The sequence below is a fragment of the Rattus norvegicus genome, chromosome 10 (assembly GCF_021556685.1).
Source record: "Rattus norvegicus strain SHRSP/BbbUtx chromosome 10, alternate assembly SHRSP_T2T, whole genome shotgun sequence".
Classification (NCBI taxonomy): Eukaryota; Metazoa; Chordata; class Mammalia; order Rodentia; family Muridae; genus Rattus; species Rattus norvegicus.
Window position 1 is genome coordinate 40651753 of NC_141543.1, and position 25296 is coordinate 40677048.

At 46.6% G+C, this 25296-nt stretch overlaps 1 protein-coding gene across 2 annotated transcripts in view; it reads right to left on the reverse strand.

Annotated features, from left to right (window-relative positions):
• Rufy1 (RUN and FYVE domain containing 1) overlaps positions 1-15177 on the reverse strand; it is a 48042-nt gene extending 32865 nt beyond the window's left edge. Inside the window, exons 1-5 of one of the 2 annotated variants that reach the window (XM_087572873.1) lie at positions 14833-15177; positions 6620-6793; positions 4203-4320; positions 3431-3532; positions 1685-1808 (exon numbers count right to left, since the gene is read on the reverse strand). In XM_087572873.1, coding sequence (XP_087428999.1) covers positions 1685-1808; positions 3431-3532; positions 4203-4320; positions 6620-6793; positions 14833-15151 — 837 coding nt within the window. In that variant the 5' untranslated portion in view covers positions 15152-15177. 2 annotated transcript variants of the gene reach the window in all.
• Positions 15178-25296: the final 10119 nt, after the last annotated feature.

Sequence of the window (25296 nt, forward strand, 5' to 3'; positions counted from 1 at the left end):
GCTGGGAACCGAACCCAGGGCCTTGCTCTTGCTAGGCAAGCACTCTACCACTGAGCTAAATCCCCAACCCCGAATAAAAGTTTTTAATATATATTTGATTATATATATTTCCTAGATATCTCTCTCTCTCTCTCTGTATATATATATATATATATATATATATATATATATATATGCATATATATATATATATATATTTTTTTTTTTTTCCTTGAATTCTGCAGACATGAACTGACGTCCTCCTGCCCTGGTCTCCCACGGACGTGGCTTACAAGTATGTGTCATACCATACCCATCTTAAAACGGTTCTTTTATTTTTTTGTGGATGTGTGTATGTTGCTGTGTGTGGTGTGTGCCCCTTAGTGTGTGTGCATTTGGAGGCTCAGGTTGATGCTGGGTGTTTCTGCTTGTTTCTCTCAGCAGAGTTGAGAATTTTATCAAAGATTTGTTGATACAGGCTTCAGCATACGGATTAGGAGAAAGACAGGTGATAAGCAGTCAGTCGGTAAGGCACCGCTGTGGGCTCGCTTTTATTTGAGAGAAGTCTCACTATGAACCCTTGCTGGCCTGAAACTCACTAGATCAGGCTTGCCTGGAACTTACAGAAACCTGCCTTTCCTCTGCTTCTCGTGCTGGAATTAAAGGTGTACACTACCACTCTCAGCCGGCCCTCCTTTTTTCTTTCTTCCTTTCTTTTAAAATTGAGACATTGTCTTGTTTCGTTTCTTCTCTCCTTTTTAAAAATTACGTTTATCTGTGTACCTGCAGTGCCTATGGGAGCTGGAAGGGGGCGCTGGCTCCTCTGAAACTGGAGTTAGATGGCTGTCGGCTGCCATGTGGGTGCTGGGGAACTAAGCCTGGCTTCGCTGAAAGAGCGACTAGTGCTTTTTATCTAAACAATTTATTTTCCAGATAGGGGTTCTCTGTACAGTCCTGGCTGTCCTGGAACTCACTCTGTAGACCAGGCTGGCCTCAAGCTCACAGAGATCCTCCTGCCTCTGTCTTCCAAAGCGCTGGTATTAAAAGCAGGGATGAGCATGCTCAGCTTGCAACCAGTGCTCTTAACCAATGAGCCACCTCTCTTGTCCTATCTCTCTTTTTTTTTTTTTTTAAGATTTATTCATTTATTATATATAAGTACACTGTAGCTGTCTTCAGATACACCAGAAGAGGGCATCAGATCCCATTACAGATGGTTGTGAGCCACCATGTGGTTGCTGGGAATTGAACTCAGGACCTCTGGAAGAGCAGCCGGGGCTCTTAACCACTGAGCCATCTCTCCAGCCCCCCATCTCTTTTTTTGAGACACGGTTTCATGTATCCCAGACTGGCCTTGATATTGCTGTGTCCTGAGGATGACTTTGAACGTCTGATTCTCCTGGCTCTACCTGCAGAGTGCTGGAATTACAGGCACACCTGGTTTATGTGGTGATAGGAACCAAACCTAAAGCCTTGTGTATGCTACGAAAGCACTCTACCAAAGGAGCCTCATCTCTGAGTCCCTCTACCCATCTTCCTTCTTTCATCTTCCCTGAGACATCCTCCCCAGAACAGCAGTCTGTCCTAACCCCTACCTAAGGGCTCTTGCCCTTTGTCCCTTTTTCAGGTTCAGTACATGTCTGCAGAGTTCAAGCAAACAATTGCTGACCTGGTCCATTCCACTAAAGCCTAAATTCCACGGTACCTGAGAATCCAGGTCTTCTCCCTTTAAGCAGAGATTGGCGTCCAGAACGTTGAGCCCCACCAGCAGACCGACAATCACCATTCCTTCCTCCTCCATCATTAAGGCCTCAGGCTCATAGAACTCACTGCAAGAGAGTGGCAAGTCAGGGAGCTGCTCAGAAATCCCTCACTACTCACCCACCCCGGCTCTCCTGCCTTTCCATTGCTAGGCTGCCACCTGGCTTCCAGCCTTAGCCTGGAGCAGGGACCCTCAGGGAGCTTCCTTTCTCCTACCATGCCAAACCCCTCTCTTGGCCTAAATGTCTCCCAAAGGTCCATGTAGTCAACTTGCTTCCCAGCTTGGTGCTGTTAAAGCAGGTAGAAGTGGGACCAGTTGAGAGCTGATTAGGTCACTGGAGGTGTGCTCTGAAGGTGACCTTTGCCTTTTCCTCCTTCTCACTTGCTGGAAGTCAGCAGTTTTTATTCTACCTACCCCATGGTTCCTACAGGATATGCTGCCTTGCTCCAGGCACACAGCAAAAGGACCAATTATGGACTGAAACCACGTGTGTTTGTGTGGGACCATGTGTGTGGGTGCACATATATATGTGTGTGTGTACATGACAGAGGTCAACTTCAGGTGCTGGTCCTCAGATGTCTGTCTGCTTTTGAATTTTATTTTTTATCATTTTATTCTATGTGTATGTATGGGTGTTTTGTCTGCATGAGCCAAGCTTTTAAATCCAGTCTTTTCATGTGTGTGCTGGGGACTGAACCTCATGCTTACACAACAAGCCGTATATACTGAGTCACTACTTTACCTCTTTCCCTTTAAAATCTGATTCTCTCAGGTGTTTTGTGACAGCAACAGAAATCCACAAAGCTGCCTATCAGGCTCCTCCATTGGGATCTTCGTCTCAGTCCTTCTCCCCTACTCCTGGCCACCGACTTCCTGTCATTTTGCCTTGGGTCCCTGTGTCTTCACTGGCTTCTCTCTGTCACAGAACCTGGCTATCTGAAACATAGGCCACCAGGACTGGCTGGTGTGGTGACAGTGACAAAGGCCCCTGCCACCAGCCTGACAACCTGAGTTGATCTCTGGAAACCACTGGATTGAAGGAGAGGACTGACCAGTGTATGGTAGTGTTCATCTTTAGCCCCAGCACTTGGGAGGCAGAGGCATGTGGATGTCTGTGAGTTCAAGGCCAGAATGGTCTACAGAGAGAGTTAGTTCCAGGACAGCTAGGGCTACACAGAGAAATCCTGTCTTGAGAGAGAGAGAAAGAGAGAAAGAGAGAAAGAGAGAGAGAGGGAGAGAGGGAGAGAGAGAGAGAGAGAGAGAGAGAGAGAGAGAGAGAGAAAGAGAGAGAGAGAGAGAGATATGAGAAAGAACAAATGAGAACTGACTTCCTCATTTTTTTCTGATCCACATATGTGTGCCGTGGTATCCACAACCCCTCAAATAAGTAAATTAATTTAAAAGGAAAGAAAAACCAAAAATTAAAACAAGCTATATTCAACAATAAGAAAAATTTGGGTTTTGGCTATGATGTAAAGGATATTTTTATCTGAACTAGACAAGAGAATCAACTCTAGAGATTTCTGTTATATAAACTTCAGTCTAGAGAAAATCTTTTACAGTGACTACTTGTATATAAACCATACCTATAGAGAGCCAGTCAGTCATAAATCTCAGTGATAGCTACTATTTAAGTTTTCACTAATCACAGTTTTCACTGACACCTTAGGGTACACTTGTTGTCTATACCTTAGGAGATGCTTGTTGTCTATGAGGACTTTCAGATAATCTGCCAGTTTCTTTTGCATGAGAGCAAGATAAAGCCACGCTCTGCCTCTTCCCACGGCTGTCCTAGAATTCAAACAGAGAATCACACCACTACTGTGTAAGAACAGCAACAAACACAGAATGAAATAATCACCTGTGGGAGGGGTGCACACGTGTGCACACACACACACACACACACACACACACACGCATGCTCGAGAGTCACACTGTAGTTCAGGAGTTCTAGAGGTTCCGTCTGGGCACTGAGAACAGTCGCTGTACAACTTAGGTACTTTTTGAGTTTTGTACACAGACACTTCAAGTGTTAAGAGTGTCAGGACATTTCTGAGACACAGGCTCATATATGCAATTTATGTTTGTGGTGAAATATTGTGTCACTGGGCTGGAGACACATCTGCAGTTTCCCTGATCCCCACACCCCACCTACTGTGGATGCTGGAAACAAAACTCCAGTGTTCTGCAGAGTCAGCACTCTTCACTGCTGAGCCCTGTCTGCAGTCCCAACACAAACATAAATGACGTGAACCACGTGGCAAACACTGCCTTCACATTAAAGAACAGAAGTGTGAGGCCCAGAAAGATTCACGTCCCACTCAAGGTCATGTGACCAGTGAGCAGCACAGGTGGGATTAGAGCCCACATCAAACATGTTACAGAGTATTCCAAATCAGGAAGGACTTTGGAGGAGGCAAACATCAGAGTGAAAAGCATTACTCTGCATTTTCTTACTCACTTTAGTTCTGGAAGATTCCTGACACTGGTAGCTATATCTGATGCTTCAGGGCAAAGTTTTTCCACCAGCTCCAAAGGACCAAAGAAAGATTTATTTTGGCCAATGAAACTCTTCTTGACTAAAAGAGAAAACATCAGTGTGAGTCTGGGCTGCAGGTTCTCCCGAGGCCCACTGTCTTCCTTTCAAAAGGCAAATGAGACCACAAAGTTCCATACTCCACGCTATGACCCCAGGCTTTTGGCTGGCAGAGGCCTCGGGACAGACCAGCTCTGCTCTCCTTCAGCAGTGAACTGTCTTTGATCCCATGCGCTTTCTTCAGGTTACTGCTGGAGATCTGTGAAATCCTGCCACCTCCGTCCCAGTGGCAGCATCAACGCTGGCTTTCTTCAGGTTACTGCTGGAGATCTGTGAAATCCTGCCGCCTCCCTCCGTCCCAGTGGCAGCATCAACACTGGCTTTCTTCGGTTACTGCTGGAGATCTGTGAAATCCTGCCGCCTCCCTCCGTCCCAGTGGCAGCATCAACGCTGGCTTTCTTCAGGTTACTGCTGGAGATCTGTGAAATCCTGCCACCTCCGTCCCAGTGGCAGCATCAACGCTGGCTTTCTTCAGGTTACTGCTGAAGATCTGTGAAATCCTGCCACCTCCCTCCGTCCCAGTGGCAGCATCAACGCTGGCTTTCTTCAGGTTACTGCTGGAGATCTGTGAAATCCTGCCACCTCCGTCCCAGTGGCAGCATCAACGCTGGCTTTCTTCAGGTTACTGCTGAAGATCTGTGAAATCCTGCCACCTCCCTCCGTCCCAGTGGCAGCATCAACGCTGGCTTTCTTCAGGTTACTGCTGGAGATCTGTGAAATCCTGCCGCCTCCCTCCGTCCCAGTGGCAGCATCAACGCTGGCTTTCTTCAGGTTACTGCTGAAGATCTGTGAAATCCTGCCACCTCCCTCCGTCCCAGTGGCAGCATCAACGCTGGCTTTCTTCAGGTTACTGCTGAAGATCTGTGAAATCCTGCCACCTCCCTCCGTCCCAGTGGCAGCATCAACGCTGGCTTTCTTCAGGTTACTGCTGGAGATCTGTGAAATCCTGCCGCCTCCGTCCGTCCCAGTGGCAGCATCAACGCTGGCTTTCTTCAGGTTACTGCTGGAGATCTGTGAAATCCTGCCGCCTCCGTCCGTCCCAGTGGCAGCATCAACGCTGGCTTTCTTCAGGTTACTGCTGGAGATCTGTGAAATCCTGCCACCTCCGTCCCAGTGGCAGCATCAACGCTGGCTTTCTTCAGGTTACTGCTGGAGATCTGTGAAATCCTGCCGCCTCCGTCCGTCCCAGTGGCAGCATCAACGCTGGCTTTCTTCAGGTTACTGCTGGAGATCTGTGAAATCCTGCCGCCTCCGTCCGTCCCAGTGGCAGCATCAACGCTGGCTTTCTTCAGGTTACTGCTGGAGATCTGTGAAATCCTGCCGCCTCCGTCCGTCCCAGTGGCAGCATCAACGCTGGCTTTCTTCAGGTTACTGCTGGAGATCTGTGAAATCCTGCCGCCTCCGTCCGTCCCAGTGGCAGCATCAACGCTGGACTCCTTGTTATAGCTACTTCCATCCTGAGCTGCCACAGTGACTTAATTGCTTTCTCAACGTCTTCATTTCCTTACCCTTATAATTTGTTCTCTATTTGGATATAAGGGTTTATTTGTTTAAGATGCAAACCAAGTCACATTGCTCCCGTAAACTCCAAGTTTACTTAGAAGAAACTACAGCTTCCTGCCATGACCTCTAAGGGCCTGCATGGTCCAGCCTCTCCCCACTTCCTCGCTTCTATCTCCCATTCCATACTCCCTGGTTACCAAGTATCTGTCTGGAGCCACGGTTGGTCCCACTCAGGCCACTTGCACCTTCGTATCTGTTTTGTCTCCCCCCTTCCTTTGTGTTAGGAATGCTGGGGGCCCAAATCTCTATAGTATTCTCTCCTCCTTAAGTCTCAGACCACATGTCAACCCCTCATTCTCTACCATCTCACCTTTTTTTTTTTTTTTTTGCTTCCCTGAATTGGTAGCATTTTATAATTCTATGTTTCTGTATTCACCATCGTGGCCTTTAACTGTGCTCCCCAAGGCTACCAAGAGCCACACGAGTTACTAATGGTGCACCCGCAGTGTGGCTAGTTCATAAAAGGACTGAAGTGACATGTGCTGGCAATGTAAAACAGGGTGGATTTTAAGCCTTACTATTAAAAAGTGTCTATCAGAGAACTAAGGATGGCCTCTGTGGCTTGCAGTATCATTTCTACTGAACAATGCTGCTCTAGAACACAGGGAACTTGTCTGTTCTGTGGGCTACTCTCCTCTCTGCAACCACAGCAATGCTTGGAGCTAGTGAGGCCAAAGACTTAGCCCAAATCCCTGTGCTCCCACACACCCCAGGCTCACCTTTTAGCCCATGCTTGAGGCAATGCTCCATCACTACAAAGAACTGCTGTAAGGGAGCATGGTCTGCATCCAGGCTGCGTCCCAGGCTCAGGGCAGACTGGAGTAAGACCTTAATGCTGAGTTTCATCATGTGCATTAGGTTGGCACGCTCCTCCATCATCTGGCCTTTGGAAGCTGTGGGCACACGCAAGGAAAGCTTCGTTAGTGGGCTGAGTGGGGTTTGGAGGTGACAGGGGTCAGAGTGATACGGTAGAGGGTCAGGGGCTTGCTCAGGGGTGAGGACGCACTGGCGGACGGATATCCGGGGTTCATAGTCAAGTCGCTGTCCATTTCTGCAGGCCACAGTTCCTATGAGTTCCTATGAGGGGTGCTTGTGTAGCAGCAGAGACTGACTACCACAAACTCAGCCTTCTAAGCCGCTCCTTGCGTTGCTAGGGGGCTGGTTCTAACAAGCTTCACCGCGATTGGTCTCTCCCCTGACCTATGATAGGGCGCAAAGTCTAGGCAGCCTTGCTCCACCCCAACCCCGCCCCTGACCATTCCTATTGGACGAAGCCAGCTCAGAGCCACCCCCATGGAGGAAAGTGGCCATTTTGAGCTACCTGCCCTGGACCTAGTTGCAACTACCTGAGGCTCACAGGGTTTCAGATGTCTTTCTGTCCCATTATCTGTGCCTGCAGGAAAGAAAGCATCCTTCCTTCCTTCCTTCCTTCCTTCCTTCCTTCCTTCCTTCCTTCCTTCCTTCCTTCCTTCCTTCCTTCCTTCCTTCCTTTCCAGACTCCGAGCTTTCATCCACGACTTGTGGCTATTCTATGTTTTGCAAACCCTTAAAAAAGTTTGTTAGAAATAACTACATTTCCATTTTCACTCAATTCATCTTGTCGCTTTGGAGAGTGAGCGTCTGTTTACAGTTAGTATAGGATTATCTAGGACAAGTACTTACCAAATGTTCCCTTAAGTCCAGGAAATGGCACCCTAGAGTTTAAAAAAAAATTAGACTCCACCACTGGAGAGATTATAGTTATGAACATGTACTGCTATTTCAGAGGACCCAGCCCTACCACCCAGGCTCACAACCACCTGTAAGTCCAGTTCCAGGGCATCCTATGAGGTTTTCTAGATTCTGCAGGCACCTGAACATACCTTCCTCCCCCATACACATATTACCCCCCTGCAAAAAAACCCCAAATACCTTAAATCCCACCCACCCACCCTAAGACTTCAAACTAAAAGCTCCCGCAGGTGCACTAGCTGCGCGGTGAAGGGGTCTCCCTGTGGTATGGCCCTGCCTCTTGGCATGTGCCAGCCTTCTCACTTGCCCTTTGGTGCAGGAAGTTCCAGTGTTTTTGGAGCCGTCTTGACTACTGCTAAGGTCAAGCAACTTTTCATCATCTATTGCCTCCTAGGTTTTTTGTTTTGTTTATTTTTGCAACCCACTTGCTCAATCTTAATTTTTGTGTGGGAGGTTTTGCCCTTCTTGTTGATAATGTACATTCTGGATGTGAACACTTCCGAGGACACAGAATTAAAAGGGAACATGTAGGTGTCATTTGAATGAAAACGAGGACACGACTGCTCTCGGATATGGTTGAAGAGGTTTTTATTGTAGATATGAGGGAGAGCACAGGCAGAAGCATCTGGAAGAGTCCGGACTGAATATGGGCAGCAGAATAGAGGGCTATGAGAAGAGTGTTGGCAGAGGGGGGAGACAGGAGGAGTGAAGAGAGAGGGAAGGAGAAAGAGTGTGCAAATGGATGAAGAGAGATGCAGAGGACCAAGAGTGGAGCTAAGAGGAAAACCAACAGAGTTCGTAACCAAAATGGCTGAGTTATACAGGAAGGAGAAGATGGGGGAAGGGAAGAGAAGCCGAGGGATAGAAGCTGAGCTGGAGTGGGAACAGGAGGTGGCGTGGGCACGCGAGAGGTTTAGGGTAGGGTCTGCTACTAGGTAGCAGACACTTCTGAATGGGGAATGAAGGAGCTTAGGGGCTAGCATAGACCTCGATATGCTAATAGGCAACAGAGGCATAGGTTAATGGAGGAGCCATAAGTCCTTTCTGCCAGAGATAAGGAGAATGACTCCTTTTAGTAAGTATGAACTATCTTCTTAAGTCCTTGAGGGAATGTCTTTTGTCTAAATGCCCGACTTTGGGGAAAGGAATTTCTAGGTATCTAATACACACACACACACACACACACACACACACACACACACACACACACCAATAGTTAAATCTAAAAGACAGGTTTACAACTCTTACTTTACAATAAAGGTTAATTAAGACTGCAATGAGACTAATGTTTCTAAATTCTCTCAATCTGGAGAGAGGTGCTGGGCCTGATGTTCTCAACATTTCCTCTAGGCTGCGTGGAGGAAAAAGTGGGTTAAATGCTGCATTTGAATAGGAGTGGTAAAGTTATTTTTATCTGTTGGGAAAACCTATTAATTAAATATTTACATTTTAAAAAATAGATTGGAAAAGTTGTAAAAGGGGAAAAATAATAGAAAGGAGGACTTCTACAAGGGCAAAGCATGAATATATCATAATCAGAAAATTTATGAAAAAGTATTTATTTATTTATTTAGTTTTTTGAGACAGGGTTTCTCTGTGTAGCTTTGGCTGTCCTGGATTCACTCTGTAGACCAGGTTGGCCTCAAACTCAGAGATCCACCTGCCTCTGCCTCCTGTGTGCTGGGATTAAAGGCTTGCAGCAGCACACCAGGCCCCTGAGATCTGTCAGTGCACTCATTGTGAGAACCCAGGTTTCCCATGCATTCTTCCTTTGTTTTATAAAGGCAGGTGATCCCTGAGCCCATAGCTTGTCTCAGTGCAATGACATCAAGGGAAAAAAAATACTGCATTGGCAAAAGGGTATTGAAATAAGCAGCATTTAGATCATTTTAAGTTTTCTGCATCAAACAAGGTGTGTGTGTGTGTGTGTGTGTGTGTGTGTGTGTAAATGGATGACTAACAGGTATAGTTACCATTTGGTAAGTCTTGGTGAAATATTTTTGGTATTTCTCAGAAGTAGAGACATTTTTTCCTTTCTTTTTTTTACTTTTTCCTTTTTTTTTTTTTAAGAAAAGCATTTTAAAGGTTTATTTTTATGCTATGTGTGTATGGGAATTTTACCTGCGTGTCTGCATGTGTACCACATGCGAGCCTGCTGCCCGTGGAGGCCAAAAGAGGGTGTCTCATACCCTTGGACCAGAGTTACAGATGGTTGTAAGCCCCCTTGTGGATGTGAGAATCAAACTTGAATCCTCTGAAAGACCAGCCAGTATTCTTAGCCACCGAGCCATCTCCCTAGTCCACATTTAGGTTTAAAGTCAGTATCTGGCCCAGCATTTTAAAGTGGCTCAGCTTGTGAAAGGGTCTGCTGCCAAGCTTGAAGACCTAGGTTCCATCCCCAGGATCCACATGTTGGAAGGAGAAAACCAACTCCTGCAAGTTATCCTCTGTCATACAAGCAGTGTTGGCACCGCACACACATGAACAGCAATGCATGAAAACAGGAAACATATAAAAGACAACATGACCTTGAACTTCTGACCTTTTTGCTTCATCTTGTAAGTGCTGAGATTACAGACACCTGCCTCCATGCCCACTTACCTTGTGTTGGGTATTGAACCAAAGTCTGGTGCCTATCAGGCAAGCACTCTTTGATTGAGTTACAGCCACAGCTGCATGCTTCACTGGTACTGTCCTCAGCTTTGTGCTCCACTGATATTATCCCCAGCTGTATGCTCCACTGATATTATCCCCAGCTGTATGCTCCAGGCCTATCCAATAACTGTGAAGTAAAGACTGCCCCTATGGGCCTTCATCTTTTAGGAAGTTTCACTTCAAAAAGCAAGATGGGCCATTATATATATCAGTGGGTCTGAAAGTGCCACACTGAGGGGAAAGTTAGTGAGTTATGTGCAAAGGCACTGGAAAGACTGAATAGTACACATGAGCACGCATGCACACATGCATGTATAAGAAAAAGCCCCCCAAGTAAAGCAAGACAACTATGCACCTGGGCTCATGTGAGATATTTTAAAACATGCATCAAAGCAGCCTACAACATTCTTTTTCTTTCTTTTCTTTCTCTCTGTCTCCCTCCACCCCAAAGTCTCTCATTAAATCAGTCAAAATGTAATAAAATGGATGAAGATAATTGTAACTACCACACAATTCATAAAGCCCATGTAAAATCTGGGCCAGACCAAAATACCAATGTCAGTCTTCCCTTACCATAGATAAACCTCTATAGTGGTTTGACTAGTGTGCTGTGGTCCCACCCTGCCCTGGTATTCAGAGGCACTCTGTCCCTGCCCTTCCTGGCCACTCATGGCTATGGTAGAGCTGAGGAGTGTTAGGGAGAAGATTCAGAGTTTTTGAGACGGCAGACAGGGATCTCCTATGAGCTGGGCTCCAAGTGCCCCTGCTCCTTGGTCTCAGCATGCTTCATTTATGAAACACAAATTCAGAGCTGGGGAGTTGGTTCGATAATTAAGAGTGTGTACTGCTTCTTCCAGGGGATCTGACTTTGGTTCCCGGCACCCATATTGGGCAGTTCATTCCAGCTCCAGGGGATCTGATGCCCCCTTCTGGACTCTGCAAGCACTCACACATATGACGTGAGCATAAATTCACTCAGGCACACATATAAACATATAATAATTAATTATTCACCTCCCAGAAATTTGAGGAAAATTATTGTTTAATTTTTGGGGGGGCAGGAGTCTCACTCTATAGGCCAAACTAGCCTCAAACTTACGGTAATTTTTCTGCCTCAGTCTCTCTAGTGCTAGGATTAGAGATATGAGACACAATGCCTGAAAAAAAAAATCAATTCCAAGCATAATGCGTCTGCAAGCCTTGCCTTTTGATCACAGCCGCTGCAGGGGCATACTCATGAAGGCAGCCCTACTGCCATCCAGGCTTACCGTAGAAACTGAGTTGCATGGGGGTGACGGTGTGAGCAAAGATCTAACACTGTTGTGGCATTCGGTAAACACAGAATAAAGTGCTGTCTATACTTTATGTCACGGCCCTAAAAGGAAAACAGATGCACCCTTGTTTGTCAGATGGTTATTGATTATCTATGATTCTCGAGAGGCACCGGCACATTTTACCTATCGATGAATAACATGAGAGGAGTAACAATGCTTCAGTCAGTGACTGATAAAGACTGCAAGGGAACAGAAGAATTCCCAAGCTCTATGACCTCAGAGCTGCTGCAAAACTGCATTCCTCACGCACCATGGGGCAGCCTTGTTAAACAAGCCTTTCCTACCACTGGAGGTGCAGAGTACAGTCCACACAGTCATGGATAGCAAGAGAATCTGGTGGGGGTGAGTCACAGTCACCGGCTCATGTACTCACCCTGTTATGCTTTTTGTCATTACTGTAGTATGTCCTCCTCCCACATTTAAAAAGTTAACTGAAGAGTGATGGACCAGCCTGACACCAGCTTAAGATTATAAGCCGCCAGCACTGCTCCGGTGTGGTGGTGCACACACTGTTAGCCCCAGCATTCAGGAGGCAGAGGCATGTGGATGTCTGGGAGTTCAAGGTGAGCCTGCTCTACAAAGTGAGCCTCAGGACAGCCACGGCTGTTACATAGAGAAACCCTGTCTCAACAAAACCAAATACCAAACCAAGCCCAAAACAAACAAACAAACAAACAAACAAACAGCCCAAAAGATTAAAAGCCATTTTGTTACAAGGTCAAAATAAGTTCATTCCTGTTTTCTGTAAAACTTGGGTTTGACCATGTCTTTGACATGTCCCACACCCTATACCCTAAACTCTACCCTGATTAGATAAGATGTTCTGCCAAAAATTTTTGAGATGTTCTGTCAATTTCCTATGTAACCAAAAACCCTCAGAAGCCCCTGAGCCTTGCAGCTTTCTGGGCTACATGAATCTCACTTTCTCCTATGTTTGGTGTTATTTTCTAGAAGCCCACTTATCCTTGTCTGACAGAAAACAAGGCTTGCACGATCTGACCAAAGAATTTGGATAACAGTCCTTACTCTCCTTCTATGAGATTAACAAATGTTAGCTACAGGGGTGTGTGTGTGTGTGTGTGTGTGTGTGTGTGTGTGTGTGTGTGGTATGTTCTAGAAGAAGGCTTTGCTAACACAGGTGATGGCTCTATGTGTGTTGTTTCCTGACGATTTTCCAGTTAGACAAGGTGCAGCAAAGTAATAGTCGTGATCCTGACCTTGGAGGTCTGAACTAATGTATCTTAGTTAAGATACATGTCCATATATACACACACATTTTATTTAGTGAGTTGGGGTGGGGTGCTTGCATTTTGTTCCTTAGCCAACAGGTTTAAGTAAAAATCTAAAACCAAAACATTTTTAAGTAGAAAAACTATTTTTGTATAGATACATAATGTGTGTAGGTGTTAAGCCATTGTTATAAGAGTCAAAAACTAAAAGCCAGGGCTGGTGAGACGACTCAGTAGGTAAAGGCATTGGTTGACAAGCCTGGTGATCAAGAGTTCAAGCCCTGGGACTCACATGGTGGAGGAAGAGAGCGAACTCCTGAAAGGCATCCTCTGACTTCCACAGGCACACCAAGGCATGCATGGTGATGATAAAGAAAAAATCAGGGCTGGAGAGATGAAACTTAAAGACCTGAGTTCAGATTCCCAGCATTAAAAACTGGGCATGACATGACAGCATTTGTTAGTATTTCCAGTGCTGGGAAAGCAAAGACAGGAGGATACCCGGGTCCTGTCAGATAGTGTGGCCAGTTGGTGAGCTCCAGGCTCAGTGAGAAAACTTATCTTAAAATAAGGCGAGTTAAACAGTTGAGGAAGACAGAGCCAACATCGACCTCTGGTCTTCAAGTACACAGACACAAGTACATGTGAACCACCATACACACACCAAGCCAAGGTTATAAAAATAACCAAGATTGCCAGGCAGTGGTGGTGCACGTCTTTAATTCTAGCACTCAGGAGGCAGAGGCAGAAGGATCTCTGAGTCTGAGTTCAGAATGGTGTACAGAGTGAGTTTGTGGAAAACCAGGACCACATACAGAAACCCTGTCTCAAAACAAACAAAAAACTAGACAAACAAAAAAAACCTCAAAACCAAACCAAACCAAGACCAAAAAACAAGGTTAATTCATTACCAAGGAAAGAAGCTTTTTGTTGTTGCTTTTTTGTTGTGGTTTTGTTTTTTAAAATAAAATCTGGGTCGTAAAGTGATATCCCAGGCATTTTACAGTCAACACTCACTTTACCTCAGCAACTTGAAGTCTGCACGGTCCATTCACAATAAGTGCCCTAGCCATGTGAAACATGGTTATTTATTTATTGGTTTATTTAGAGGCAGGGGCTCACTATGAACACCTGGCCGGCCTCAAACTCTCAGAGCCCCACATGCCTTTGCCTCCAAAGTGTTAGTATTAATAGCAGGTGAGCGCCACAACACCATACACCTTGGCTATCTTTTATATTGTAATTTTAGCTATGTTTAGAAACAGAAACACCACTGCATTATAATTAGCACAGTCCCGAGTACATACACTAACATGTTGTGCAAGAAGTATGCACCTGAATCACCATGCTCAGCCATCAAAAATAAATAATCGTTTGCGTCTGTCCTTTCTTACTGGTAAGCTGAAATTCTAATCTAGATCATAAGAGTGGAACCGGATTGTATGAGGTAGCTGATTAAAATTTTTTTTTAAATCCCCATTTTTTTATAGATAGGGAAATACGAGTAGGAGGGGTGATGGGTTGTCCTTGTTCCACAGGGGGTTAGTGGCGGGAGAATAAAGGGAACCAAAACCTCCTGACTCTGACTCACTGCTCTCACCAACTTTGGACTAAGCTGTCAACCTCAGCCGCAGGTGCACAACCGGCTGGCTGCCGAGATTGTTGACAGGGGACCAGCACCGGACTTTATTTCTCAAGTATGCAAAATATGAACACAGATGACTTTCCGTCTAAGCCTCTAATTTAAATCTCCTATTTAAAGTCAATCGGTGATCACGACGCGGCTGTTCTGAGGTTCACAAAGACAAACACAAGGTGGGAGGGGAGTCCCGGCCCGCAGCCGCCCCGTCCCGCGCTTCTCCCGCTGGGTCACACTAATTGCAGAGCCCTGCGCCGCGCGACACAGCACCGCAGAGCTCTTTGTCCGGCGGGTCAAGTTTCTACAGCGGTGCAGTAGCCCCAGCCCGCGGGACCCCGGCCTACCTGCGCGCTCCCCGCCGCCGCCGCCGCCGTCTCCCAGCCCCGCGGCCGCGCGCAGCGCGCTGCCGCAGCTCGCCGACAGGTTCCCGGTGGCTCTGCGCGCCAGCGTCAGGATGGGCGCCGACCAGCTTTCGGCCGCTCGAGTCCGCGACGCGCTCCGCAGCTCGCCGGGGCTTGGCAGCTGGCTCCGGTCCACGATCTCGAACTCTTCCCCGGACTCTAGGCCTGCTTGGAGCCCAGGCTCCGGCCGCGACTCGGGCTCCGGCTTCGGCTCCGGCTCCGAATCCTGCCCCGCCCGGCGGCAGTCTCCGCGGGCGGCCATGTTGGCCGGTCACGTGACCTGCCACTGGCCTGGGTCGGCGGCCTTGTGCTGCTTCCTGCTGCCGCTTCCCTCTCTGCTCGCGCTCGCCTGGGCTTGCTTTTCTTGTATAACCCTCGGGGAAAATGCGGTTCTTAAACGCAGGTGATCCCCAGCCGGGAGTACTTGGAAGTTAGTTCCTTTTGGACTTTCTACTTCCCACGACCGGGAATCCGCCTTATTTTAACGTTTTGCGACACAACTTCCTCTTTTAAATTTTCATGACTTTTTTTTATTTTCGAGACAAAATCTCACTGTTGGATTTTTATTTGTTGTTGTTTTCTTTTTCTTTATCTCCCCCCTTCACTCCCCAATAAGGCCTCTTATTCCCCAGGGCTGATAATAAAACAGGCCATGTAGCCGAGTGGTGGTAGTGCGCGCTTTTAATCCCAGCACTGGGAGGCAAAGGCAGGCAGGTCTCTGAGGACAGCTTAGACAACGGAGCGAGTTCCAGGACAGCCAGAGCTACACAGAGAAATCCTGTCTCGACAACCCAGGCCCCTCACCCCCGAGTAGGCCACGTGGCAAGGGTGTGCCTAACTACTTTTTTTGGGGGAGATGGCAGTTCTGGGAATTGAACTTTGTATGTCACACATGCTAATCAAGACCTCTACCAGCGAGTTTCACCCAACCCCCAACATACACAACCAACAGGACCCTTGAATTTGTGGTCCTCCTATCTCTCAGGTGCTTCTGACACCACACCATGCTAGGCAGGCACTCTACTCACAGAGCTACGTTCCCAGTGAGAATCTCAGTGTGTAGCTCAGTCTGTCCTAGAACTCGGGAATATAGCACTGCCTGGCTTTGAACTCCTGGTGATCCTCCTGCCTCTGCCTCCCGAGTACAGGGATTAAATGTGTGCCTCACCATGCCAACTCATGTCTAATATTTTCAACTGTATCGTTTTCCACAGTATTCTTCAGAGCAGCCTGTAAAAGAGCTGCCAAAGAAACTAGGACAGATGAGTCAGAGGTAGGGTGTGTGTGTGTGTGTGTGTGTGTGTGTGTGTGTGTGTGGTGGGGCTATTTCTTTTCAGTCAGATGAATCTGAGTGACAGCCTGGCAGGCAAGATCCACAGTGGTGGACTGGAAATGAGCTCTGGATTCTGCTGTTAATTAAGTGTGATAGGAATTGAACCAACCTCATTACTAAGTAGGATTTCACAATAAGGAAACACAGCACACAGCCTACCTTGTGATTATTGTCTCTGCTTTCAACTCTGGCCTGGAGAAGTCACCAAACAGATATGTGGTTATTTAGCCTATTTTCTTATTAGGAATAGAAGGGAATTTGGCCAGATTAAGATGTGGATGTCGTGAGAATTTAGCAATTTGGACCATGTCAAACCACAGAACTTTTAGTGTTTGATATTATTACAGTGTTGTTGCAGGCCAGGTGTGGTGGCACATACCTTTAATCCCAGCACTTTGGAGGCAGAGGCAGGTACATTTTTGTAAGTTCAAGGCCAGCCTAGCTTACATAACCAGTTCTAGTCCAGCCAGGGCTAGGTAGTAAGAGCCTGTCTCAAAAAATAAAATAAAAAAATAAAGTAGAGGGGGCTGGAGAGATGGCTCAGAGGTTAAGAGCACTGTCTGCTCTTCCAGAGGTCCTGAGTTCAATTCCCAGCAACCACATGGTGACTCACAACCATCTATAATCAGGTCTGGTGCCCTCTTCTGGCCTGCAGACATACATGCAGGCAGAAAGCTGTATGATGTATACATAATAAATAAATAAATGTTAAAAAAATCTTAAAAAAAATAAAGTAGAATACATAAAAAGTTGTGGTAGATTGCTAGAGATCAAATCATTTCACCTAAAAGCCTGGATTTTAGTCCCTTTTGAATTATTGAAAGATTGGAGGATTTAGTCTGTATCCTGATGGTAATACATTGTCAGTAGTGTTTGAATGTGCTCCCTTTGGCACTACAGACACTAACGCTGAAACAGTCTAGAGAATCGCAGCGTAGTGTCTTCGTGCTCCGAGGCACAGAGGAAAGGTTCATGTGTTCTAGATCATCCTGTCTGCGGCACCAAGCTGCAGAACGAGAAGCAGGTGATTGAGGCCTCGTGCAGGGCCAGGCTCAAGGATGCTGACCACTAGAAGACCCACTCACATCTCAAAGAACGGGGCCTTCACCAACTTTAATGCAGCTGACTTTGAAGATCTGAGAAGTGACTCATCCTCTGTGCACCTTCACAATGCCTGGTGGTTTCTTTGTCGGCAGTTTCTCAGACAATCCCGCCTGTTTTGGAAATGTGGCAGAGGCTAAGGCAGATTCATTGATTCCAGCCTTAATTCTCCTATCTCACTGCACACGGTAAATATAGCTCTCTATTTTCATATAGGTCCCTATTATGTGGTTTACAGAGCAGATTGAAGTTAAAGAGGCCACGGCAGAGTGCAATGGGTTTGAGAAATGCATGTATAGAAATGTCGATAGAATCCTTATAGATAAGAACCTGAGACCAACCCTGGGATGAAGTTGCTGTTGTGGCCCAGGGGAGAGTCAGGCTTAAAGATAGACTTCAGGGTGGAGTCTAGGAAGAATGGAAACAGTCTGGAGCAGGAAACTAACTCTCTCTCTCTCTCTCTCTCTCTGTGTATGTGAGTATATGTGTGTGTGTATGTGTGTATGTATGTGTGTGTATGTGTGTATGTGTATGTGTGTATATTGTGTATATGTGTATATGTGTATATGTGTATGTGTGTATGTATGAGTATGTGTGCATACATGTGTGTATGTGTGCATGTGTGTGTATGTGTGTGTGTGTGTGTGTGTGTGTGTGTGTGTGTGTGTCCAGGTCCACCAGGCAAACAGATGGACCAGCAGGCATTTCAGTGGGCAGCAGGGCCCAAGTCCAGCCGAAGCTCCAGGGTCAGACCAGTGTTTCCTGACTGTTGATCTTTAGTGCATTCTGGGTGTCAAGCTGGTGGGCCATACCACGTTATCTTAGTGCTGGGTGTCCATCAATTTATGAGGTCCATGAGACACACTATCCTTGGTCTGATGTGGCCAATCCGTTCTTGGGCCTGTTTCCCCTCATATGATTTTGAAATGTCCATGTTTCCCTCTCCTCTCAGTTCACCCTTAGAGTGACAAGCTTATAGTTCAGTTCTATTCCCAGGAACCACCCATTTCATAAGTCTGTGATGCATGAGGTGTGCCTGACAGATGGTGAAGTTGTGGGTCCATCCTTGAGAGGCGACTCAGAGGCAACTCCACTGTAGCCTGAACAGTGTCCCCTTCCTGTGACTCTCCTGCATCAGCAGCAGCCCCTCCTGTGACTGTTTCAAATTCCCCAAGTCAACACTACTAACACCATTTCTGGATACTCTAGTTTAACTCTTTACACTTCTTGACAACACCAGACCTCAACCCCTCCCTCTGCCAGCCCGGATCCCCAGGGCTGATAAGACACCTCACCTGTAAGAGAAGTTCTCTCTCTCTCATCTTTTCAGATCTTCACTATTCCACAACAAACCGATCCCCATCACCATTAAGCCTCCCTAGTTTTCTTTACTCCTAACATCCCTCTTCCCCAAATAGAGCCCCAAACTGCCTGTAAAATAGCATCTCCTATGGCATGGCCTGAAAAAGCACAGTTTTATACACGATGGAGAGAGTTAGAGTAGGGCCTAGCCTCAGCATCCTCACCTTGTGAGACAAAGGATTCTCACCTTGTAAACCTGTGCCTCCTGTTTTTCTCCATCATGGCCCATTGAGGGCGTGGTAACTTTGGTTGTATATTCAGTGCTGTGAATGAGAGGAAGCCGCTTGCCTCAGAGGTAGCAGTTGGGGAATTTGGCTTTTTCAGGACCTGCCCTGGCCATGCCTGTTCTAAGGGCATTAAGAGCTTTGCATGGGAATTTGCTTTGTAATCACCCTGGCCAGGAACGGCTGTGCTGCTCTGTGGAATCAAGGGCCCATTTACTTCTCAGTGAAGAATATAAGTCACTAGAAAAAGGCATGTGGGAGCTGAAGAGATGGCTCAGTGGTTAACGGCTTGCTGCTCTTCTAGAGGACCTGGTTTTGGTTCCCAGTACCCTTGCATGGCTGCTCACTACTGCCTGTAACTCCAGCTCCAGTGAAGCCTATTCTCTCTTCTGGCCTCCGAGGGCACATGCACATAAACGTACATGCACACACACACACACACACACACACACACACACACACACACGTACACAGAAGTGGAAATAAAATGGAAAAAATAAAGAGCATCCATGGAACAAATAGGAATGTTTGGCTTCCATCGAGTGATCTAAAATGGATCTAAAATGGGATCAAAACCATCTAGGATTTGACAGTGTCTATCTGTCTGTCTGTCTGTCTGTCTATCTATCTATCTATCTATCTATCTATCTATCTATCTATCCATCCATGAATCCATCTATCTATCTATCTATCTATCTATCTATCTATCTATCCATCCATCTATTCATCCGTGTATCTACCCATGTATTTATACTTCTATCCTCCTATTTCCTCACCAATTTATGCTCTATTGTCTCCTAATCCACCCATATCCATTTTCTACCTACCCGCTATCCTGTGACTCTGTGAGACTTGTCCTCCATTAGTCTTTCTGACTCCTTTTCATTTCATTATATGAGTATGTGGATTTATGAACCCCTCATAATCTCTTCATGTGGTTTAAAAGCATAATTAATTACCTGGAGCTCACTATATAGGCTGGCCTTGAACTCACAGAGGTCTTCCTGCCCTTGCCTCTCAGGGCAGGGATTAAAGTACACTACCACACCAGAGAGTTTGTTTTTATTTATGTGTAGCTGTGTATGTATGAGTTTACGTGTACCATGTATGTGCAGTACCCTGAGAAGGCAGAGGGTGTTGGATCTCCTGGAACTCCTGGAGTTGTGGGTAATCTGATGTTGTTGCTGGGAATAGAACCCAGGCCTCTGGAAGAGTACCGAGTGCTTTTAATAGATGAGACATCTCTTCAGCCTTTTCTTTCTATTCTCAAAGACTCCAAACTATTTGTACAGGTTCTTCCCTCTATACCAGTTTTAGCATGGCTGGCTGACTTTAAAAATATATATTTAGCTAAGTGTAATGGCACACACCTTTAATCCCAGAACTCAAGAGGCAGATGCAGGTGGATCTCTGGTCTACGGAGTCAATCCAGGACAGGTAGGGCTACACAATGAACCCTGTTCAGTCCCTGTCCAAATTGTCTGTCTGTTCGTCCGTCCATCCATCCGTCTATCTATCCATCCATCCACCCATCTGTCTATGTCTATGTCTGTCTGTAAGTATGTGTTACATGTGTGCAGGTGCTCCTCAGTGGCCTGTCAGATCTCCCCCAAACTGGAATTATAGGTGGTTGAGCCACCATGTAAGTGCTGGGAACTGAACTCAGGTCTTTTGCAAGAGCAGCAAGTGTTCTTAACCACTGAGCCATCTCTCTAGCCCCGTGCTTGTTTTTGTTTTGTTTAAACATCACCAAGTTCAGCTTCACACGAGTTTTCTTTCTTTCTTTTTTTTAATAACTTGAGTATTTCTTATATACATTTCGAGTGTTATTCCCTTTCCCGGTTTCTGGGCAAACATCCCCCTCCCCCCTCCCCTTCCTTATGGGTGTTCCCCTCCCCACCCTCCCCCCATTGCCGCCCTCCCCCCAACAGTCTAGTTCACTGGGGGTTCAGTCTTAGCAGGACCCAGGGCTTCCCCTTCCACTGGTGCTCTTACTAGGATATTCATTGCTACCTATGAGGTCAGAGTCCAGGGTCAGTCCATGTATAGTCTTTAGGTAGTGGCTTAGTCCCTGGAAGCTCTGGTTGCTTGGCATTGTTGTACACATGGGGTCTCGAGCCCCTTCAAGCTCTTCCAGTTCTTTCTCTGATTCCTTCAATGGGGGTCCTATTCTCAGTTCAGTGGTTTGCTGCTGGCATTTGCCTCTGTATTTGCTTCACACGAGTTTTCAAAGGGATTTTTTCTAGCTATTCTAACACACGCACTCCTCCAGACCCGTCTCTCTTTGCTGCCAGCTTGGCTTTATTTCTTTCACATTTGCCTCTTTCTAACGCTTTCTCATTGAATTTGTCTGCGCCTGTGTCTGCCTTCCTCCCCTCCCAGGATGCAGCTCAGAGGGAAGCTTGTCCTTTGTGTTTACCTCCGTATCCCCAGAACATCCTCCAATAGTTTATTCCATGTGCTACTTCAAAGCTGCCTCAAGTTAGTGGAGTACCTGCTCACTCCTCTACAGGCTTGGCTGACAGAGCCTCTGCTCTTTTGACCTTTATTATTTCCATAGGAAGATGGGGACAGGAAGGACTCTGTTGCTGTTCACATCTCAATGGCTACATTGGCTGGAGATCCTGCCTAACTCCTGGGCACTTTCATCCCTACCTCTCTTTATCATTCACCAGTTTAGCCTTTGTGATCAAGTAGTTGGAGGTGAGAGAGGAAAAAAAATACACATAGCAGGTCTGAGTCTGGGTCTGAGTCTGGGTCTGGGTGTCTGGGTGTCTGGGTGTCTGGGTGTCTGGGTGTCTGGGTGTCTGGGTGTCTGGGTGTCTGGGTGTCTGGGTGTCTGGGTGTCTGGGTGTCTGGGTGTCTGGGTGTCTGGGTGTCTGTCTGGGTGTCTGGGTGTCTGGGTGTCTGGGTGTCTGGGTGTCTGGGTGTCTGGGTGTCTGGGTCTGGGTCTGGGGTTGTAGCTCCCTTGGCAGAGTTCATCCACAAAGCCGTGAGTTTGATCTCTAACACCTTGTAAGACGAGTCGGTGGTGTCAGTCTCTAGCAGACCTGAGCATGGCAAACATGTCCCCCGCAGTTTTTACTAACCCCTTTCTCTGATCCCCTCTGCTTTGCTCAACTGCTAGATTGCATCCTTGAAGCTAGCCTCCACAGTCTTCTCCCTTATTTGGCCACTTCCTCCGGCCACCGCGATGAAGATATCAAAGTATTGAAGTCTAGCAATCTGAAGCCCCTTTCATCTACCCTAGTTAAAATGCCCAATCAAAACAAAGTCATCCTAACTTGTGGTTTCTCTTTCTCTCTTTGTAAACTGCAATTTGCCTATGGGCCACATCTCTGTTTTCTCCACCCAGAGGTAGTTATTTGTACCTCTGGTGCAAATATCTCCCTTTCCTCCCCTCGCCCCCTCCCCTTGTCCCTTCCCCTTCTCCCTAGTCCTTTGCCTCCGTCTGCCATTTGTCCCTCTGGAGCAAATAAATCTTTTTGCTGAGAGCATGGTCTTCCGGTGTCTTTAGCAGAAAGAAGGTCCTTTCAGTGCTTGTGATCCCAGCACTGAGGAGGTGGAAGCAAGAGTATCAGAAGTTCAAGGTCATCCTCAACTACAAGGCGACTTTGAGGACAGCTCGGACTAAAAAACCCTCAGACAAAACCAACCAAACAACCCTGCAAACACACACAGCCTGTTGTACTTGCTATAGGGGAGGTTCAGGACTGGGGCTGCCTGGGACCGGAATTTGAGAGGAAATTGACAAGCAGGGCAAAGGGCAGGATGAAGACTATTCCTCCTTTCCTGTTCCATGCCTGCTTTTCAGACAGGTCAGGAAGTCTCACCACAACTGGTCATCCTTCTATCCGCCCCTAGTGGTTGTCCTTCTACCACCACTCATAACAGGTGGTTATTCTCTTACCTCTACTCCAAGTGGTTATTCTCCTGTCCCAGCTTCATGGGAGCTGAGAATACAGGCATTTACCCCCATACCTGGTATTGGGAGGGTTTTGTTTTTGAGTTCTGTTTTAGTCAGCTTTGTACCACGTGGCACAGTAATTTAACAATCAACTTAAGGGAAAAGGTTTATCTTGACAAATTTTCTTTTTGAGATTATAATATAATTAGGTCATCTCTCCCTTCTTGTTTCTTCTTCTAGCCCCTTCCATATGCCCCTCCTTTCCCTCTTTCAAAGTCATGGCCTCCTTTTCATTACCTGTTGTTATACACATATATGATTATGTATGCCCATGTAGTCCTACATACACAAATGCCTCCTGCTCAGTCTGTGTAATGTTATGTGTGTGTATGTTTTTAGGGCTCATCATTTGGCATTGGATAACTAACCTATAAATATCCTCTTCTCTGGGGAAGAGTGTTCCCTTCACTCCCAGCATTCCTTTGCCCATAGTCCTTTGTGAAGCACTGAGACCTTGTGGGCTCTCTCCTTTCCACTTAGGGTTGCTATTGTTGTTGACTGACAGACTTTTAGTCCACTGACTCTTGGCCTTGCTGCTTTGGGCCTGTAGTGAGACAGGGAGACAGCATAGCATGGCAGGCTCTCTGTCTCTGTCTGTCTGTCTGTCTCTGTCTCTGTCTGTCTGTCTGTCTCTGTCTCTGTCTGTCTGTCTGTCTCTGTCTGTCTCTGTCTGTCTCTGTCTCTGTCTGTCTCTGTCTCTGTCTGTCTGACTCTCTCTGTCTCTCTGTGTGTTTATGATTTGATTCTGTTGGCTATATTTTATTTTATACTTATGATCTTTCTCTGGAAGAGCAGCAAATGCTCTTGCTCTGAACTGCGAGCTACCTTTCCAGGCCCCATAGCAATAATTTTAAAGTAAAAAAAAGGTTAAGTGTTCAAAATATAACAATGGAAATGAAAGGCACAATAGATGATTTAGGTAATAGGGGAGAGAGAGAGAGAGAGAGAGAGAGAGAGGGAGAGAGAGAGAGAGGGAAAGAGAGAGCTGAAGAAAGAATTGCCACGTTGGAACACCACCTTAAGCAACACTCCCGGAAGCAGCCAAAGGCACACGAACAACCAGATAAACAAAGGAAAGGAAAGGACTTGCTGGAGAGATGGCCCAGAGGTTAAGAGCACGGCTGCTCTTGCAGACAATCCAGGTTCAGCTCCCAGAACCCACAGGGTGGGTGGCTCACACCCATCTGTAACTCCAGTTCCATGAAATCTGATCCCTTCCCTCTTCTGGCTTCCACGGGCACACCTGTAGTGCACATATCTACATGCCAACACTCAGACACATAAAAGTCAAAATTCACCCTTTAAAAAAGTAAAAGAGGAATTTAGAGAGCATGGTTATAAAACCCCTAGTCCAGATCCATAGCACAATGTAAAAAGCTTAGTGTGGCTACATGTGTCTGCAGTTCTAGATTGGGGGAGGGGCAGGCAGAAATGGGCAGCTCCTTGGAACCTGCTGGCCAGACAGACTAGCCAAAATGGCACGCTCCAGGGTCAGTGAAGGAATCTTGTCTCAAAAAGTAAAGTGGAGAGCAAATAAGATAGGTACTCAACACCAACCTTTGGGCTTCCCAAGCACATGTATGGTGGGTACACATACCTTTACACATATGTCCATGTGTTGTCACATGTACATAATTACCACCTATGCACATACACACACGATGAAGAGAAGTTCCCTTACCACTGGTAGCTTGGGAGTAAGACTGACCTCAGAGTTTTTGAGGCAACAAAGAATGAGAACAGAAAATGAGTGCCCTAGATTCCCTTTTGCTGTTATGTTAGAATAGTCTGACCTCCCCCCCCCCCCCCCCCCCCGCCAATCTTAAAGGAGTAAGGAATTATTGTAGCTCACAGTTCCAGATTACAGCCCACCGTTACAGGGAGGTCAAAGTGACAGGAGCTTGAAGCACCTGGTTATAGCACATGTCTGATCTAGAGTGCAGAGAAAAACACACGCCTGCTTATGCTCAGCTAGCATTCCCCGCTCTTAGACACAGCAGGGCCCAAACCAAGGGAGTGGTGCTGCCTACTTTCAGCCTGGGTCTTCCTATCTCAATTAAAGCAAGACAGCTCCCCCTGCCTCCCCTCACCCAGGCATACCCAGAGGCCAACCGGATCCAGACAACCGGTTATTGAGACTTCCTTCCCAGTGTCTCGTTGACAATTAAACGAAGCATTAGAGAGCAAGTGAATTTCTCAGTGTTGTGAGCCTGGAGATGCAGCTATCCGGGCAAACGTTCATTCACACATGTGCATGTCATTAACTAACACTCACAGGAAGGCAGCTCCTCAGATGTTTGCTCACACGGTGACTCACACTGGAAACAAGTCTAGTTTTCCTATGACTCAAAATCCAGAAGCAATAAGAGCAACAATGGATACACTTCACTACACAAAAAAGTGAAATGTGGGGGCTGGAG